This window comes from Ursus arctos, unplaced genomic scaffold, assembly GCF_023065955.2.
Source record: "Ursus arctos isolate Adak ecotype North America unplaced genomic scaffold, UrsArc2.0 scaffold_11, whole genome shotgun sequence".
In the NCBI taxonomy this organism is placed as follows: Eukaryota; Metazoa; Chordata; class Mammalia; order Carnivora; family Ursidae; genus Ursus; species Ursus arctos.
The window spans coordinates 20,653,643-20,673,355 of NW_026622775.1; the positions used below are offsets into that span (position 1 = coordinate 20,653,643).

Consider the following 19,713-nt stretch of genomic DNA (forward strand, 5'->3'; position numbering starts at 1 on the left):
TTGAGCATCTGATTCTTCATTACGGCTTGGGTCACGATCTCAGGGTCATGGGAGAAAGCCCTGTATCGGGGCTCCCTGCTCAGTGGGGAGTCTGTCTCTCTCCATCTCCCACTGCCCCCCCCACCTCTCTATAAAATAAATAAATGGATCTTTTAAAAAATACATTTTATTGCTTCCAGTTATGGAATGAATAAGTCACAGGAATAAAAGGTACCGCATAGGGAATATAGTCATTGGTATTGTAATAGTGCTATATGGTGACAGATGGTAGCTACACTTGTGGTGAGCATAGTAAATCATTTGGACTTGTCAACTCACTATGTTGTACACCTGAAACTAATGTAACATTTTGTGTCAACTATATTTCAATAAAATAAAATAAAATAAAATAGCTTTATTGCTAAAAAATGCTAACCATCATCAGAGCTTTCAGTGAGTCATAATCTTTGTTGTTGGAGGGTCTTGGCTCAGTGTTGGTGGCTGCTGACTGATCAGGGTGGTGGTTACTGAAGGTTAGGTGGCTGGTAATGTCTTAAAACAATAATGAAGTTTGCCATATCAATTTACTCTTCCTTTCACAATTTCTCTGAAGCATGTGATGCTGTTTCTGTGAAGCATGTGTGTTTTACCCACAATAGAACTTTCAAAATTGGAGTCCGTCCTCTCAAACCCTGACACTGATTTATCAACTAAGTTTATATAATACTCTAAATCCTTTGTTGTCATTCAGCAGTTTTCACAGCATCTTTGCCACGTTTAGATTCCATCCCAAGAAAGCATTTTCTTTGCTCATCCATAAGAAGCAGTTCCTCATCCATTAAAGGTTTATCATGAGATTGCAGCAATTCAGGCTTTACTTAATTCTAGTTCCTTTGCTATTTCTACCACATCTGCAGTTACTTACTCTACTGAAAGTCAAAGTCATCCATGAGGGTTGGAATCAGATTCTTACAAACTCCTGTAAATGTTGATATTTTGACCTCTTCCCATGAATCACAAGTGATCTTACTGGCATCTAAAATGGTGACCCTTTTCCAGAAGGTTTTCAATTGGTTTTGGCCAGATCCATCAGAGGAGTCACTATCTACGGTAGCTATAGCCTTATGAAATGTAGTTCTTAAATAGTAAGACTTGAAAGTCAAAATTATTCCTTGATCCATGTGCTATAGAATGGATGTTGTGTTAGCAGGCCTGTAAACATTAATCTGGTTGTACATCCCCATCAAAGCTCTTGGGTAACCAAGTGCATTGTCAGTGCAGTGCAGTCACATTTTGGAAGGAATCTTTTTTTCTGAGCAAGTAGGTCTCAACAGTGGGCTTAAAATATTCCGTAACCATGTTGTCAACAGATGCACTGTCATCTGAGCTTTGTTTTTCCATTTATAGAGCAAGGCATAGTAGATATAGCATAATTCTCAAGAGCCCTAGGATTTTTGAAATGGCAAATGAGTCCTGGCTTCAGCTTAAAGACGCCAGCTGCATTAGCCCCTAACAAGAGAGGCAGCCCTCCTTTGAAGCTTTGAAGCTGGGCATTGACATCTCCTCTCTAGCTATGAAAGTCCTAGATGGCATCTTCTTCCAACAGAATGCTATTTTTCTACATTGGAAATCTGTTGTTGAGCGGCGTCTGCCTTTGGCTCAGGTCGTGGTCCCAGGGTCCTAGGATCAAGCTCCGCATCCGGCTCCGTACTCAGCAGGGAGCCTGCTTCTCCCTCTCCCTCTGCTGCTCCCCCTGCTTGTGCTCACTCTCCCTCTCTCTCTCTGTCAAATGAATAAATAAAATCTTTTAAAAAGGAAGGAAGGAAGAAAGAAAAAAAAATCTGTTGGATGCCAGAGTGGCTCAGTTGATTAAGCGTCTGACTCTTGATTTTGGCTTAGGTCATGATCTCAGGGTCATGGGATAGAGCCCTGCCTCAGCTTGAGGATTCTCTCCTCCTTTCCCTCTCCCCCACCCTCCATTCGCATGCTCTCTCTCTCCCCCTAAAATAAAATAAAATAAAATAAAATTTAATTAATTAAACAAAATCTTTTTAAAAAGTAAAGAAAATCTGTTGTTTAATGTAGCAGTCTTCATTAATTATCTTAGCTAGATCTTCTGGATAACTTGGCTGTAGCTTCCATATCCACACTTACTGCTTCACCTTGTACTTTTATGTTATAGAGATGGCTTCCTTCCTTCCTTTCTTTTTTTTTTTTTTTTTTTAAGATTTATTTTACTTTAGAGCATGCAAGAGTGGGGAGAGGAGCAGAGAGAGAGAGAATCTCAAGTGGACTCCCTGCTGAGTGTGGAGCCTGAAGCGGGGCTTAATCTGGGGACTCTGAGATCATGACCTGAGCTGAAATCAAGTCAGTCGCTTAACCCACTGAGCCACCCATGTGCTCCAATGGCTTCCTTTCTTAAATCTCATGAGCCAACCTCTTTTAGCTTCAAACTGTTCTTCTGCAGCTTCTTCACCTCCTCAGCCTTCATAGAATTGAAGAGAGGTAGGACCTTCCTCTGGAATAGGCTCTGACCTAAGGGAATGTTGTGGCTGTTTTGATTTTCTATCCAGACTAGTAAAACTTATCTGCATTGGCAAGAAGACTTACTTTCTATTTTGTGTGTTCACTGGAGTAGTACTTTTAATTTCCTTCAAGAACTTTTCCTTTGCATGCGCAACTTGACTGCTGCATGAGGCCTAGCTTTTGGCCTATTTCAGCTTTTGACATCCCTTCCTCACTGAGTTTAATCATTTCTAGCTTTTGATTTCTATTTATTTATTTTTTGTTTGTTTATTTTTAAGATTTTATTTTTAAGTAATCTCAATACTCAACATAGGGCTCGAAACTCCAAGATCAAGAGTCACATGCAAGTGAGAGATCTGTGACTTCTCTTTTCACTTGAACATGGAAGCCATTGTAGGATTATTAACTTGCCTATGTTCAAGGTTGTTATGTCTTGGGGAATAGGAAGGTGGGAGAGAGAGACAGAGGTGGAGAACAGCCAGTCAGTGGAGCAGTCAGAACATACATGACATTTATCCATTTAGTTTGCCATCTTATATAGGGTGCAGTTCCATGGTGCCCCAAAACAATTACAACAGTAACATCACAGATCACCATAACAAATACAATAACAAAAAAGTTTTTAAATATTGTAAGAATTACTAAAATGTGACAGAGACAAGAAGTTAGGAAATGCTGTTGGAAAAAATAGCACCAAAAGACTTAACACAGAGTTGCCATAAACCTTCAATTTCTAAGAAATACAGTAACTCCAAAGTGCAAGAAAATGAGTATGCCTGTGTAAGAATGGTTCTGAAATCTAAAAAGGTCATTTAAGTACTTCTTTTTTTTTTTTAAGATTTTATTTATTTGACAGAGATTGAGACAGAGAGAGTACAAGCAGGGGGAGCAGCAAGCAGAGGGAGAGAGGGAAGCAGGGTCCTGCTGAGCAGGGAGCCTGATGCAGGACTCAATCCCAGGACCCTGGGATCTTGACCTGAGCCGAAGGCAGATGCTTAACCAACTGAGCCACCCAGGTGCCCCCCCAAAAAATATCATTTAAGTACTTCTAAGGAAATGTACTTACATTTAAAATTAATTTCTAAAGACAGGAAATTCTAGTTGAATTAGTAAGTTAATTAAAACGTGTATTTTATAAAAAATTACTTTTCCACCCAACTTTTAATTATAAAATAAATAAGTCATGGAGATCAAAAGTACAGCATGGGGAACATAGTCAAGAATATTGTAATAACACTGTATAGTGACAGATGGTGACTACAATTACCATGGTGAGCACTGAGTAGTGTGTGTGTGTGTGTGTATACACACACACATATATATGCATATATATGTATGTATACATACATATCTGAAAATAATACTATGTTAATTATACTACAGTTTAAAAATAAAAAAAATTTCTAGTTGATTATATTCATAAATTATGTATTTTGTGAAAATAAGCAACATCTAAGATTTTGGAAATACATGAGTATTAGGTTAAATTCTTTTACATTGCTTTTTTAAAATTTATATGCTTTAAGTTCTATTGTAATAATAGGAGGGACAACTATGAATTGGTTTTTTTAACAGTTTTTGTAAGTGCTCTCAAATAAATATTATTTCCTAGGCTTCAAAATAGTTAAATAATTGAAATTCAGTTAAGATTCAATAAAAAGCATATATAGCTTTTAAAAATAGTTTTAATTAATTGCAGAATAATGTTAGCTCTCTAATTCTATCAGTTTATTCCATTGTTTTACTTAGCTAACTGGTCCTTTAAAAGAAAAACATGAAGTCTGGCTGCCTGTTGTAAATTTGCATATGTTAAAATGTAAATACATAAATAATTTTCTCTTTTGTCTTGTGAGGCTAGAAGGTCCAGCTTAAAAAATGTGTCTGACCTTTTTGTGATGGGAGGAGCTCTTGTTTTAGAATCTGCAGCTCTCTTGCACTGGCTAGAGAGAGAGGGCTATGGACCTCTAGGAATGACCGGAATATCCATGGGAGGACACGTAAGCCTTTTAATTTCAACTGATATTTAATTGTGATTATGTTCATAAAATCTAGCGAATGTAGTTATTTTAAAAATTCACTTTCGGTATAGAATTAATTTTAGTTTTGGCAAAGCAGAAACAGGTTCCAAACTTTGTTCCAGTTATAATAATTTTTTTGGTATGATTTATGTAGACATTGATTGTACTACTTATTTCACAGTTATAGCTCAGATATTGGATTTAATATTTTATTAAAAGTTGATTTTTAAAAAATAAATAAAAGTTGATTTTTATAAAACTCAACTTTTCACATCTCAAGTATAAATACCTTATTTTGCTGTTAAAATGATGAAGATAGCAAATTTGGAAAATACTTTTCGTTTATCTCTTACCTCCATCCCCAGTGTCACCAATCTATTTTACTTTGTCTTCTAGAGTGTACTAAAACAACCTCCTAATTGGTTTCTCTGTCTCTCGTCTTTTCTCTCATTAATCTTCCTCTAAGTTTTTCTCCACACCATAACTAGAGTGATTTTCTTAACTTTCATCTCTGTTCTCTCCTACTTAAAACCTGCCAAAGACTTGCTATTGCACCAGGCTCTAGCTATGCCAGGTGCTAGCATCCCTCAGAGGCCCTCTCATTCCTAGCCAAAATAACAGTTTGCCCTTCTGGTTCCTGTCCAGAGCTTATTTCCTATAAGAAGGTCTTCCTGACTCCCAGCCTAACCCCAAACTGTACTTCATCTCTCATTAGTGCTTATTTTACTGCACTGTGATTACTTGTTTAGCAATATGTTTTTTCCATGAAGCAATAGGTTCAGTAAGGGCTTGTAATATGCTCTAGTTTGTTACCTGGACACACTAGCCACTCAGTACCTTTAAAAAGAAACAACAACAACAAAATATATACTTACAGCTTTTTGTAAGTCATTTGAATTATAAAATTAAGTTCAAAAACTGATTAAAATTTGAAAAAATTATTAGTGAACTTGAGGGCTAGAAAAGGATTTCTTTTCCTACCTACTAGTGTTTCTATTGTTTTTATCTAGATTGGGGTTTTATAACTTTCACCTGAATTACTTCCTATACTGGTTTTCCTATCTCAGGTATTACCTGCTCTAATCAATCATATAAATGGCTATCATTTTAGCTTCTTTGAATCACTTCTTTGACAATGCCGCTCCTTTGCTCAGACTTCTTTATTAATTCCCCACGATATACAGAGCAAAAGGGACCTCTGATCTGATACTGTTCAACCTTTCCAGACCTAACTATCTCTCCCATCCCATTGGCCACATGTGCCCTATTGACCAGCCAAACTATATTGGCTGTTTTCCTACCTGCCTTTGTACTTTTTCACCATCTTGCCTTTGATCATATTGTCTTCTTTATATGGAAGACAAGATCTCATCTCTCATTTCCCCTAAAAGACAGCCATTTCATGAAGCCTTCTCTAATTCCTCTAGCCAAAAATAACTTTTCCCTTTTCTAAACACACACATTCCATAGTTTTATATCACTTACATAATCTGTTTGTAGTTCACCAAATTCTTAGCATTTTTCAGTCAGCCCCAAAGGTCTGAGATTTTATTGTTGTGATTTTGCTGTACCTGAGCAAGTCATTTAGGTAATGAATATGATTAGCTTGCCGCCCAGCATCTACATTCAGCCTCTTTGCTCTATATTTACCCAGTAGAAAGTAGTTCTCTATGAAGGGTATTGAGATTACTTAAAATTCTCCAACATACTTTATTATTTTCTAAGGGGGAAGTTCCATGCCATTGAATTTATGATTTGGGGAGTTTCAGAAGCTTGCTAGATATTCTCATGAGTATTGAGAGACTTTTTAAAAAAGATTTTATTTTTAAGTAATCTCTATACCCAACGTGAGGCTTGAACTTACAGTCCTGAGAGCAATAGTCCTGTGTTCTACTGACTGAGCCAGCCAGATTGCCCAAGTATTTAGAGATTTTGTGTTCATATCTAATCTCACCAATTACTACTCAGACTATTTCTTAATATTAAATACTTTTCATTTTAATGAATAGAAATGTGAACAGAAGCTCTCTAACTGACTGTTAAACATATTGCAGATGGCTTCCTTAGCAGTATCCAACTGGCCTAAGCCCATGCCATTGATTCCATGTCTGTCCTGGTCCACGGCATCTGGGGTCTTCACTACGGTAATTTAATTGCAATTAATATTTAGATAGCTATATATAATTAAAGTTAATTGTTTTGGGGGTTCCCAAAACCACCTCCAGGTTTGCTGATACTCTAAAAGGTATCACAGGACTGATTCATGACTAAGACTTATTATATCAAAAGGATACAATACAGAATCAGCAAAGGGATAAGGAACATGGGGCAAAATCCAGAGGAAATCAGGCACAACCTTCCATTGGAATCTCACAGGATGGGTTTAATTCGTCTAGCAATGGGTTGTGACAGTATGTGCAAACTGTCCATGAGTGAAGCTCAGTTGGGCCTGGCAGCCCAGGGTTATCAGGAGTCAGTCACTTAGGCTCCCTCTGTCTCACATGTACCAAAACTGCAGATGGAAAGTACATTTTCAGCAGAAACTACATTGTACAAGCAGTTTCAGCACAGTGACCCACTTTGTCATTTAGAAAGTTGTATATTGGGGTTAGGAACTGTTTAATAAAAGTCAAGTTTCCAGACTCTAATCAAGGGCCAACATCGGAAGCAGAGCTTTCTAGAGATAGGAAGTTCAAGCCTGATATGTTTACTCTTTTCTGCATAATAATAATAGAATTACTGGACAAAATGTTTTATGTAATGATAACGTAGTTTGTTATTTCAGGGTGTGCTAAGTAAGTCGATTAATTGGAGGGAGCTGGAAAAGCAGTATTATACACAGACAGTTTATGAAGAAGAAATTATTCACATGCTTGAATACTGTGGAGTAAGTATTTTTAATCTCTGCGTAACCTTGGGGGGAAAAGTTTATTGTGTTTAATGATTCACATTTTTAAAAAGAAGCACAAATTTGTTAAAAAGCAGTAGTACTTTTTAGTTTTTAAGATTCTTCATTTTAAAATAAAATATAGATATAAAAAAATCATGCAATGCAAATGTATGGCTTATTCTAATAGAGCAGAAATTGACCAGCCCCAGGGTGCCTGGGTGGCTTAGTCGGTTAAGTGTCTGCCTTTAGGCTCAGGTCATGATCCCAGGGTTCTGGGATTGTGCCCTGCATCGGGCTCCCTGCTCAGTGGGGAGCCTGTTTCTCTGCTGCTTCTCCCGCTTGTGTGCTTTTGCTCTCTCTTATTATCTCTCTCAAATAAATAAATAAATTTTTTTAAAAGATTTTATTTATTTATTTGACAGAGAGATAGCCAGCGAGAGAGGGAACACAGCAGGGGAGTGGGAGAGGAAGAAGCACGCTCCCAGCAGAGGAGCCCAATGTGGGACTTGATCCCGGAACACCTGGATCACGCCCTGAGCCAAAGGCAGATGCTTAACGACTATGCTACCTAGGTGCCCCAAATAAATAAAATCTTTAAAAATAAATAAATATTTTTTAAAAAGAAAAGAAAAGAAATTGACCACCCAGATAGTCCAGGATGGTAGAGGAGTAGGAGACCTTAGTTTCTTCTGGTCCCAGGAATTCAGCTAGATAGCTATCAAATCATTTTGAACACCTGTGAACTCAACTGGAGATTTAAGAAAAGGATAGCTGCAACTCTACAAATAGAAAAGCAACCACTTTCTGCAAGAATGACAAAATGGAAAAACACCTCAAAAAGGAGAACAAGAGGCAGTCCTGACTGCCAGAGACCTAATCAGTATGGATATAAGTAAGATGTTGGAACTAGAGTTCAGAATAATGATTATAAAGATACTAGCTGGGCTTGAAAAAAGCATAGAAAACACTAGAGAATCCCTTTCTGGAGAACTAAAATAACTAAAACCTAATCAAATCAAAAAGGCTATTAATGAGATGCAATAAAAAATGGAGGCTCTAACTGCTAGGATAATTGAGGCAGAAAAGAGAATTAGTGATATAGAAGACCAAATGATGGAGAATAAAGAAGCTGATAAAAAGATAAACAACTACTGGATCACGAGGGGGGAGTTTGAGAGATAAGTGATACCGTAAAGTGAAACAATATTAAAATAATTGGAATCCCAGAAGAAGAGGAAAGAGAGAGAGGAGGGGGTGCAGAAGATATATTGGAACAAATTACAGTAGAGAACTTCCCCAATTTGGAGGAAACAGGCATCAAAATCCAGGAGGCACAGAGAACCCCCCCTCAGAATCAATAAAAGTAAGTCAACACCCTGACATATAATAGTGAAACTTGCAAATCTCAGAGACAAAGAGAAAATCCTGAAAGCAGCTCAGGGCAAGAGGTCTGTAACCTACAAGTGTAGAAACATTAGATTGGCAGCAAACTCATCCACAGAGACCTGGCGGGCCAGAAAGGACTGGCATGATGTATTCGGGGTGTGAAATGAGAAAAATACGCAGCCATGAATACTTACCCAGCTAGGATGTCATTCAAAATAGGAGTGATAAAAAGCCTCCAGGACAAATAGAAACTAAAAGAATTTGTGATCACGGAACCAGCCCTACAAGAAATATCAAAAGGGATCCTTTAAGTGAAGAGAGAGCCCAAAAGTAACATAGACCAGAAAAGAACAGAGACAGTATACAGAAACAGTGACTTTACAGGTAATACAATGGCACTAAATTTGTATCTGTCAGTATTTACTCTGAATGTAAATGGGCTAAGTGCCCCAATCAAAAGATACAGGGTATCAGATTGGATTAAAAAAAGCAAGACCTGTCAATATGCTGTCTGCAAGGGATTCATTTTAGATCCAAAGACACCTCCAGATTTAAAGTGAGGGGATAGAAAATGATTTATCATGCTAATGGACATCAAAAGAAAGCTGGGGGGCAATCCTTATATCAGACAAATTAGATTTTAAGCCAAAGATTAATAAGAGATGATGAAGGACACTATATCATAATTAAAGGGTCTATCCACAAGAAAACCTAACAATTGTAAATATTTATGCCCCTAACATGGGAGCAGTCAATTATATAAACCAGTTAATAACAAAATTAAAGAAACACATAGATAATAATACTATAATAGTAAGGGACTTTAACACCCCCCCCCCACTGCAATGGACAGATCATCTAAGCAAAAAATCAACAAGGAAATAAAGGCTTTGTATGACACACTGAACCAGATGGACTTCACGGATATATTCAGAACATTCCATCCTAAAGCAACAGAATACACATTCTTCTTGAGTGCACATAGAACATTCTCCAGAATAGATCACATACTGGGTCACAAATCAGGTCTCATCCAGTACCAAAAGATTGGGATCATTCCCTACATATTTTTGGACCACAGTGCTTTGAAACTGGAACTCATAAGAGGAAATTTGGAAAGAACTCTCATACATTGAGGCTAAAGAGCAACCTACTAAGAATGAAGGGCCAACCAGGAAATTAAGAATTAAAAAAATTCATGGAAACAAATGAAAATGAAAACACATCTGTTCAAAACATTTGAGATAAGCAAAGGCAGTCCTAAGAGGGAAGTATGTAGCAATACAAGCCTTTCTCAAGAAACAAGAAAGGTCTCAAATACACAACCTAACCTTATACCTCAAGGAGCTGGAGAGAGAACAGCAAATAAAGCCTAAACCCAGCAGGAGAAGAGAATTAATAAAGAATAGAGCAGACATCAATGAAATAGAAACCAAAAGTAGAACAGATCAACGAAACTAGGAGCTGGTTCTTTGAAAGAATAAGATTGATAAACCCCTGGCCAAACTTAAAAAAGAAGAGAAAGGACCCAAATAAATAAAATCGTGAATGAAAGAGGAGAGATCACAACCAACACCAAAGAAATACAAACAATTATATGAACATATTATGAGCAACTGTATGCCAAAAAATTAGGCAATCTGGAAGAAATGGGTGCATCTTAGAGATATATAAACTACCAAAAATGAAACAGGAAGAAATAAAAAACCTGAACAGACCCATAACCAGCCAGGAAGTTGAAGCAATAATAAAAAACCACCCAACAAACAAGAGTCCAGGGCCAGATAGCTTCCCAAGGGAATTCTACCAGACTCTGAAAGAAGAAATAATACCTATTCTTCTGAAGCTATTTCAAAAATCAGAATGGAAGGAAAACATCCAAACTCTTTTTATGAGGCCGGCATTACCTTGATCCCAAAACCAGACGAAGACCTCACAAAAAGGAGAATTATAGACCAATATCCCTGATGAACATGGATACAAAAATTCTCACCAAGGTACTAGCCAGTAGGATCTAACAGTATATCAAAAGGATTATTCACCACGACCAAGTGGGATTTATTCTTGGGCTGCAAGGTGGTTCAACATCCACAAATCAATCAATGTGATACACTACATTGATAAAAGAAAGGAGAAGAACCATGTGATCCTGTCAGTGTAGAAAAAGCATCTGGCAAAATACAGCTTCCTTTCTTGATAAAAACTCTCCGCTATGTAGGGATAGAGGGAACATACCTCAATAACATAAAAGCCATCTATGAAAAGCCCACAGTGAGTATCATTCTCAATGGGGAAAAACAGAGCATTTCCCCTAAGGTCAGGAACACGACAGGGATGTCTACTCTCACTACTGTTCAACATAGTACTAGAAATCCTAGCGTCAGCAATCAGACAACAAAAATAAAAGGCATCTGAATTGGCAAAGAAGAAGTCAAACTCTCACTCTTCACAGATGACATGATACTCTATGTGGAAAACCCAAAAGACTTCACCCCAAAATTGCTAGAACTCATACAGGATTTCAGCAGAGTAGCAGGATATAAAATCAATGCACAGAAATCAGTTGCATTTCTATACACTAACAAGACAGAAGAAAGAAATTAAGGAGTTGATCCCATTTACAGTTGCACCAAAAACCATAAGATACCTAGGAATAAGCCTAACCAAAGAGGCAAAGGAGTTGTACTCAGAAAACTATAGAACACTCATGAAACAAATTGAGGAAGACACAAAGAAATGGAAAAACGTTCCATGATCGTGGATTAGAAGAAGAAATATTGTTAAAAGGTCTATGCTACCTAGAGCAATCTATACATTCAGTGTGATCCCTATCAAAATACCATCAAGTTTTTTCACAGAGCTGGAACAATAATCCTAAAACTTGTATGGAACCAGAAGAGACCCCAAATAGCCAAAGGAATGCTGAAAAAGAAAAACAAAGCTGGTGGCATTGCAGACTTCAAACTGTTATTACAAAGCCGTAATCATCAAGACAGTATGGTACCGGCACAAAAACAAACACATAGATCAGTGGAACAGAATAGAAAACCCAGAAATGGACCCTCAACTCTATGGTCAACTAATCTTAGTTCTAAGATTCAGGCGGATCACGATTTCAAAACTGGCCATAAAAACATGATGCAGACTAAATGATACCCTTTTCTGTGTAAGAGGAGACATTTAGCAATATAGTATAAGTCTTTTATTTATCTTAGTCCTCAGATAAATTTTGACATCTCTTTTTTCTTGGTTATTGTTTAAGTTGTGACAAAATATATGCAACATAAAATGTACTATCCCACCCATGTTTAGGTATAGAGCTCATTGGTGTTAAGTGTATTCACATTGTTGTGAAACCATCACCTCTGTCCATAACCGCCATCCATCTCCAGAGCTTTTTCATTTTACTAAACCGAAACTCTGTACCCATTAAACGATAACTCTTCATTCCCCCTCCTTCCAGCCCCTGGCAATCCCCACTCAACTCTTTGTCTCTATGAATCTGACTACTCTAGGTGCCTCATAAAAGTTGGAATCATACCATATTTGTCATTTGTGTCTGGCTTATTCATTTAGCATAGTGTCTTCAGGGTTCATCCATGTTGTAGTATGTGTCAGAATTTCATTCCCTTTTATGACTAAATGATAATCCATTGTATGTATATACTACATTTTATTTATTCATTTATTTATTGATGGAATTTGTGTTTTGTCTTTAACAAGGTTGTTAAATAAAATGTATTTTATACTAAGTGATGTTTTCTTTTATATATTCAGACAGATTCTTTCAAAATGGGACAAGAGTTTGTGAAACGCTTCCCTATCAGTGCAGACAAGCTAACTAACCTTAATGTGATTTCTAGAACTTTAAATTTAGATATGACAGACCAAGTTGTATCCCAAAAACCTAGTGAGTGCCATAAATCTAGTAAAACATCTATCAGTGCCAAATCAGAAAGACTCTTGTTGGAAGATACCTCTAAGATGGAATGCTTCAATCAAACGCTTTCAACCAACAAAAGTAATTATACAAGTTGCAATCCTCAGTCATATCACCTACCCAGTAAAGAACAAAGAAGAAACAATCTTCAGAAAGAGTCTTTAATATTCATGAAAGGAGTCATGGATGAATGTACTCATGTGGCAAATTTCTCAGGTACCAGTTTTTATATGAAATTAAGAATGTTTGCTGATGTGTAAATATTTGTGAAATATTTTTAAAGATGCTTTACAAAATAATTTCATATTTTCAAGAGTATGTTTATTGTTGGCTCCAAATGTATTTTCTAGGATAAGTTGGTTATTTAAATGTATCATATTTTATCCATGAAAATCTAAAACCATCTTACTAGTTAGTTAAAAATATATTGGATTTTTTGGGGGAACAGGGGTGGGGTAACAAGGTGATGGACATTGGGGAGGGTGTGTGTTATAATGAACACTGGGTATTATATAAGACTGATGAATCACAGACCTGTACCCCTGAAACAAATAATACATTATATGTTAATTGAATTTAAATTAAATATATATATATACATACATATAGGATTTTGTATCTTCTTGAGAATGTTCATCTCATTGTATTAGAGATTATTATGATATTATGCTTTATTATAGTTGATTTTTAACTTAATCATAAAGTTTTAGGGGTGACTGGGTGACTCAGTTGGTTAAACAGCTGCCTTCAGCTTGGGTTATGATCTCAGGGTCCTGGGATCAAGCCCTGCATCTGGCTCCCTACTCAGCAGGGGGTGTGCTTCTCCCTCTCCCTCTGTCCCCGCCCCATTTGTTGCTAGTCCGTGCCCCCTCTGTCTCTCTCTCAAATAAAATAATCTTAAAAAAAAGTTTTAATTTGACAGATGTTTCACTTAGTGTACTGTCAAGTGTATTTTATTTTCTAATATGATTAATAGTATTTATATAAAAATCTTAGAGCTTTTTAAAGGTATATATGTTGTATCTTTTAAAATTCTATTCCTAGTTCCAGTTGACCCAAGCCTTATTATAGTGGTTCAAGCCAAAGAAGATGCTTATATTCCACGAACAGGAGTTCGAAGCCTACAAGAAATTTGGCCCGGTTGTGAAATCCGCTATCTAGAAGGGGGTCATATTAGTGCTTATCTTTTTAAACAAGGACTTTTCAGGTAAGATGATTGGTCTGAACAGGTATCTATTTATTTGCTTGTTTTTTGGAATATTTTTGCCTCTAAAAAATAGAGAATATTGGGTGTTTTTATTGTGTGTTTTAGTCTTCTTTTCTCTTCCCTGCCTCCCTCAATTCTCACATTGTGGTACTTTTTCCTATCCCATCCTCTTCTCTTTTCTTTGAAAGAACTGGGGAAGTAGCATATGATAGGCACAGCTTATTGCATGTTTTTACCCTCTTCAAATATTAATAGCCAGGTATTTTAGGGTGTAGGGAGAACACCAGGATTTGTAAAACTTGCTTTGGTTCATCATGAGTTTTTCACTCCACTTTCTTCTCTCAGATGGCATGAGCATCTATGGAATAGTCCAGCACTGTTTTTCAGTAGCAAGTGAATATTGAATCTATTAAATGAAAAGTGAAATACTGGTTTTAATGTTAATAACCTTATATGACTCCAGTACTTATTAGAAGTTATAAAAAATTTTACTCTATAACTCTAGTTTTTTGATAGCCTGTATAATTTCTACTTCTGTTCAAATTTGATGGCAAAAGGTGTCATTGGGATATATTTATCATTAATGGTTAAATAAATTAGTTCACATGAAGTGCTTAGATCAGTGCCCTGCACGTGATGTGTTTCAAAACTGCCAGCTGCATCGCTGTATGATAGAATTGCGTGTACTATGTGTTTGACATGTTTTAGCTCTTTTTAATCCAAGAAATAACTCTTTGTATGTTGTTACTCATTTAGTTCAGCTTTTAGATGTCACCTTAAATGTCCAATTAAAATACTAAAACACCCTGTGAAGGTACTATTGGAAACTAAGGCCTTTGCTTTTAGTTCAGTTGCTAGGAACATGTGTTTTTCTGGACAAAAACCATCCTTATCATAATTTATGAAATAGGTTGAATGCTACATTATGAAAAGTTGTATAGCCAATTATTTTTCAACAAGTGACATACATACATATATAGTTTATATTGCATATATATATTATATAAATGGATATATTATATAAGTTCTAAAGCACCAAAAAAGTGTGTCACAGAAAAGGATGGTCCTTCTGAATCCATCATCACTTGAAAGCACATTTGAGGTTTTCTGCAGCTGTGGTGAACTTACATGGACCCAAACACCTACCCTCAGGTACCTGCCTCTTTCAAAGCTATTTGGCGAGGAAGTCAGGTTGCAAACCACAGGTAACTTTGGAAATAACTTATAATAAACGTACGGTCTGTCTTCCTTTTTTGCTCTTTACTTATAGTTTTTCTTTCGTATTTATTTTAGACGAGCCATTTATGATGCATTTGAACGCTTCCTCCATAAATACGCTAACTGATTGGATCACTGTATGTAACCAGTATGGCCATCATGTTTCTTACAAAAGGAGTTTTTCATCCTTTGATGATAAGAACAAGCAGACAGCACTATATTGCTGATTGCTATCAATTTAGTCTGGAATTCATTGTAATGATCAGTCAACAATGATCTCTAAGTACATGTGAATAATTTCAAACCAATATTTGGATGAAATAATGTTGAAGTATTTTGTTATTGTTTTGTGGGAATCCCATATACATAATATCTAGTCTGTTGTTACTATTTATGAAAACTTTGAATTTTTAATTGTGAATAATTTATTAATTAAAATTAAAATTTGTTCATAGAAACCTTATTAGTTTTTAAAGAACTGCTAAGTCAAACTAAATTTGTAATACATCAGCGTGTATTATATACCCTTATATGACAGTTCTGTTGATTTGAGAACATGTTTCTTTCCTATCTTCAACTTTCATTTCTGCCATGGAAATACTTGATGTATAAAATCACTGTTAACTTTGAATTCTAAAAAAATCCTGATGGCTTCATACTTAAGTAGTTTTAATAATTAAAACAAATGTGGGAATGCAGATAAGATGCATATGACTTGGCTGAACTTTAAAACTTTGCCAAATACTAGGTTAGAAAATGATGCCAAACATATCTCCCCTACTTAAGAAGTTTCAATTCATGAAAAATGGAAATAATGAAAGACCTATTGCATTACTTGATACTGCGTCTTAACTTTTTCTTATATACCTACTCTAGGTTTGCTAAACATCTAACTTCAGTTAGATATACTTAATAGCTTTGGCTTTTTAATTTCAGAAATTAAATTGATTTGTTCCATATAACTTCATTTTACAGAAAAGAAATAATAACTGCTGACTTTTTTAAGTGGAAGATTATATGGTTAGATTTGGTGCTTTCTTTTTTTGTTAAACTTCTCAAGCTAAGATCTAAAATGTTTGAAAAAAGTAGAAAATATTTTTGGGAATTGTATCAAGGTTTGGAATAAATATATTTGAGTTTTATTTGTTTGAAATCTGTGTTGTCTATGGATTATTTTAAAAATATGTATTCCTGGTCTAGCAAGGATATTTGAATTATAATGTGCCTTCATAGCCTTTTAAAAGATTTTATTTATCACTCTAATGTATCCATCACCTTAACTTTTAAAAACTATTTAAAAGTCACTAGTGTGAAGTCATTGATGGTATACAAAATTGTAAATTCTGTAAAACTGCTTTGGCATAGCAAACCAAACCAATTTCGTTACAGCCATTTGACCTATAGCAATTTTATATCTTCAGACTAGAACCTTTACTTTTAACTGAAAGTATAAAATGTACTAAAATTCTTAAACAAAATACCCTTTAAAGATAAAGTAAAACTTATTGTCAAATGAGTTACAAGTATTTTCTTAGTATATAGTGAGGCAATATGATTGAATGCTTTCTGAATTATGCCTTAGTAAAACCATTATTTATTTTTCACCTAAATATTTCTTACTAAGCAATAATGTGCTGTGGTGTATGACTGTCTATTGGTAAAAGAATGAAATTTTATTTCATTTTAATTAACTTTTAGGCATAACTAGTTTTTCCCAAATAAATGTAAAAGGAAGTATTTTAAAAGTTTCATCTCTTAACCAGATGTTTTTAAGAATATTATCCATGCAACTTCCTAACTTGATTAATTGAAGGTGCAAAATACCTTTTCTTACAGTTTTTTTATCCACTTATCCCGAAATAGTGACTCAAGCTTTATATGTATGTGTGTGTGTGTGTTACATACATATATATAACGTTATATATATGTGTAACATGTAACGTATCTATGTTATATGTATATAAAACAACATGTAATAGATATATATAGTGACAACATATTTATTTAAAAAGGTGCTGTCTGCCATTTTTGAGAATTGGGTACATAAACTGCAAAAAATTCATTTAGGCCAGAGTTGCCAACTGGCAGTCAATACAGGCCAGCTTGGCCCACAGCTGTTTATTCAGTGTGCATAATATTTCAAAATTGAATTTGAAAAGGGCATGCATTTCCTAGTTCGCCACAGTCTGCTAGACTCCCCTTTTTTATGAGGCTACTTCACTACATTGTGTTTCCTTCTTAGTCCTGAACACATCTGAATTTGAGACCCCTGATTTAGATCTGTGGTTACAAAAGTTTCTGAACTTCATGATTTGCTAATGTTGTGATTACTATTAATTATTTTAACATGAATTTTAGATTGTGATGAATGTAATTTTTTAATGTGGTGCTTTCTCTCATAAAGATTATTGAATTAACACTGTAACTGGAAAGTTTTTAAATCATTTCCAATATTTTATACTTCACAATAAAAGTCTATTTAAAAAGTTAATTATTTCATATATTCAAGAAGATTTATTCTGAATACAGAATACACGTGTCACATTTGATTAATGTATTCAAACTTGAATTGTGTGTTCCTCCTTAGTTCTCTTATAAACCAAACAAAGTAAGGCAGAAAGAAGGGAGCCTCTAGCAGAATAGTGTTCAGTATCAGCAACAAGAGCCAGATTTCCCCCCCAAATATGTGTGATCCCAGGGAAACCAGCATTCTGACAGACCATACTTATCTGAATGTTGTATAATGAGATATAATTGTTGGATATAATTAGATTTATGTTAGTAAATATATAAGCAATTAAAATCTAGAGATAACTATAGGACTGAGAATGGGTATGCTGGGCAGAGGCTGCTATAGAGACTGGGTTTGGAAATAAAAGGGAAGATTCTGGCAGGTGAGACAAAAGGAATAGAGGTACATTTGGACCATTCTGCAGGAGTAGAATAACTTAATCCTAGGAATATTCTTATAGGCAGAATCCTAGGAAACAATGATTTCATGAAGAACTTTGGAAAGAGTTTAGAAAATTTTGGACCAAGACCCAGAAAGATTTTCCCCAGGAACAAAAGAGCTAATGTGCAGATTCACCAGAGTGTTAATTAAAAAAAAAAAAAAAAAAAGTAAACTTAATCATGAAAAGTCTATTCTGTGTATAAACCCATGACTAACTGAGGTGTAAATGTTTTCCTATATAATGTACTGGATATTTCCACAGAAATAAAGTTGTATCCCAGCACTTTGCTGGTCAGAGTGTGGTCAGTAGATTGGCAGCATCCTCTGGGAGCTTGTTAGAAATTTAGAATCTCAAGCACCATCCCAAACTTACTGAATCAGAATTTACATTTGGATAAGATGGTTCAAATACACGGTAAATTTTCAAAAACACCCATTTAGAGTCAGTGGTACTCATATTTTAGCTTGCATTGAAATCACCTGGAATTTTGTTAAAACACAGATTTCTAGACCCCACTATCCTGAGTTTCTGACTCAGTAAGTGGGGCAGGGCTTGTGAATTTGTATTTCTAACAAGTTTGCTAGGATGCTGGTGCTGTCTGTCCAAGGGTTACACTTTAAGAACCAAAGAGTCATGGCTCTAATTGGATCTCAGGCCTGGGACATACTAGAATCACCTGGAGAGTTTTAAAAGCATAGGTAAGTGGGTGTTCTTACCCCAGAGATCCAGATTCAATTGGCTTGCGGTTGGTATTTTTATTTTTTTTTCATAATAATATTTTTTATTATATTAGGTTAGTCACCATACAGTACATCCCTGGTTTTTGATGTAAAGTTCCATGATTCATTAGTTGTGTATAACACCCAGTGCACCATTCAATACGTGCCCTCCTTACTACCCATCACCAGCCTATCCCATTCCCCCACCCCCTTCCCCTCTGAAGCCCTCAGTTTGGTATTTTTAAAACTCTCTAGGTGCTTCAAAGGTGCAGCCAGGTTTAAGAACCACGTGCTTTAAAGGACTCAAGGGGAAAGGACTCGCTATTGAAGGAAAGGATGTAAAGTCAGCAAATCAACATAGATTTTGGAAAGGAATTCCTGATATTCTGGGTGTTATCAGCACCTCAGAAGTTCTAGAGATGCCAAGAGGGCCTGTGTTCCTTTTGCTTCTGCAATTTTGCTCTGGGTGGACATGTGTTAGCGTAGAATGAGCTGGGGGTGCATCTGGGCACTTAGATGCAGCAGGGCTTCTTTAAATCTTCAACTTTAACTCATCTTGGTGACTTCAAGCAGAGACAAGGATGAGCAAAGAAATGCTAACCTTTCCTTTGTTTTCTTCAACCATAAAGATTACATCTTCCCTTCTTAACCTTATGAAATTGCTTTTTAAAAAGGCAGATATGATGGCTCTTTGAAAAGTTAAAGCATGTCTTTAGAAATCATTCCTTTCACTTCCAGAGCAGTTACTCCTTGACTTTTCCATCCCAGTCAACAAAATAGTTGCCTTTATTATTGTACATTTTAGAGACTCTTTTACCAACTCAAACTTTGATCCATTTCCCTAGCCCTGTAGATGACATCTGACTTTAAGTCCTT

The 19,713-nt window shown here is 35.7% G+C and overlaps 1 protein-coding gene across 7 annotated transcripts in view; it reads left to right on the top strand.

Moving 5' to 3' along the window:
• ABHD18 (abhydrolase domain containing 18) overlaps positions 1-17,655 on the top strand; it is a 49,505-nt gene extending 31,850 nt beyond the window's left edge. For 5 of the 7 annotated variants that reach the window (XM_026499308.4, XM_026499313.4, XM_026499312.4 and 2 more), the window contains 6 exons: positions 4,364-4,502; positions 6,578-6,667; positions 7,309-7,410; positions 12,577-12,955; positions 13,784-13,946; positions 15,240-17,655. In XM_026499308.4, the coding sequence (XP_026355093.1) occupies positions 4,364-4,502; positions 6,578-6,667; positions 7,309-7,410; positions 12,577-12,955; positions 13,784-13,946; positions 15,240-15,291 (925 nt within the window). In that variant the 3' untranslated portion in view covers positions 15,292-17,655. Of the gene's footprint in view, positions 1-4,358; positions 4,503-6,577; positions 6,668-7,308; positions 7,411-12,576; positions 12,956-13,783; positions 13,947-15,239 lie in introns of all 7 variants that reach the window. The other 2 variants (XM_057310058.1, XM_057310060.1) reach the window with 1 other exon arrangement.
• The last annotated feature ends 2,058 nt before the right edge of the window (positions 17,656-19,713 follow it).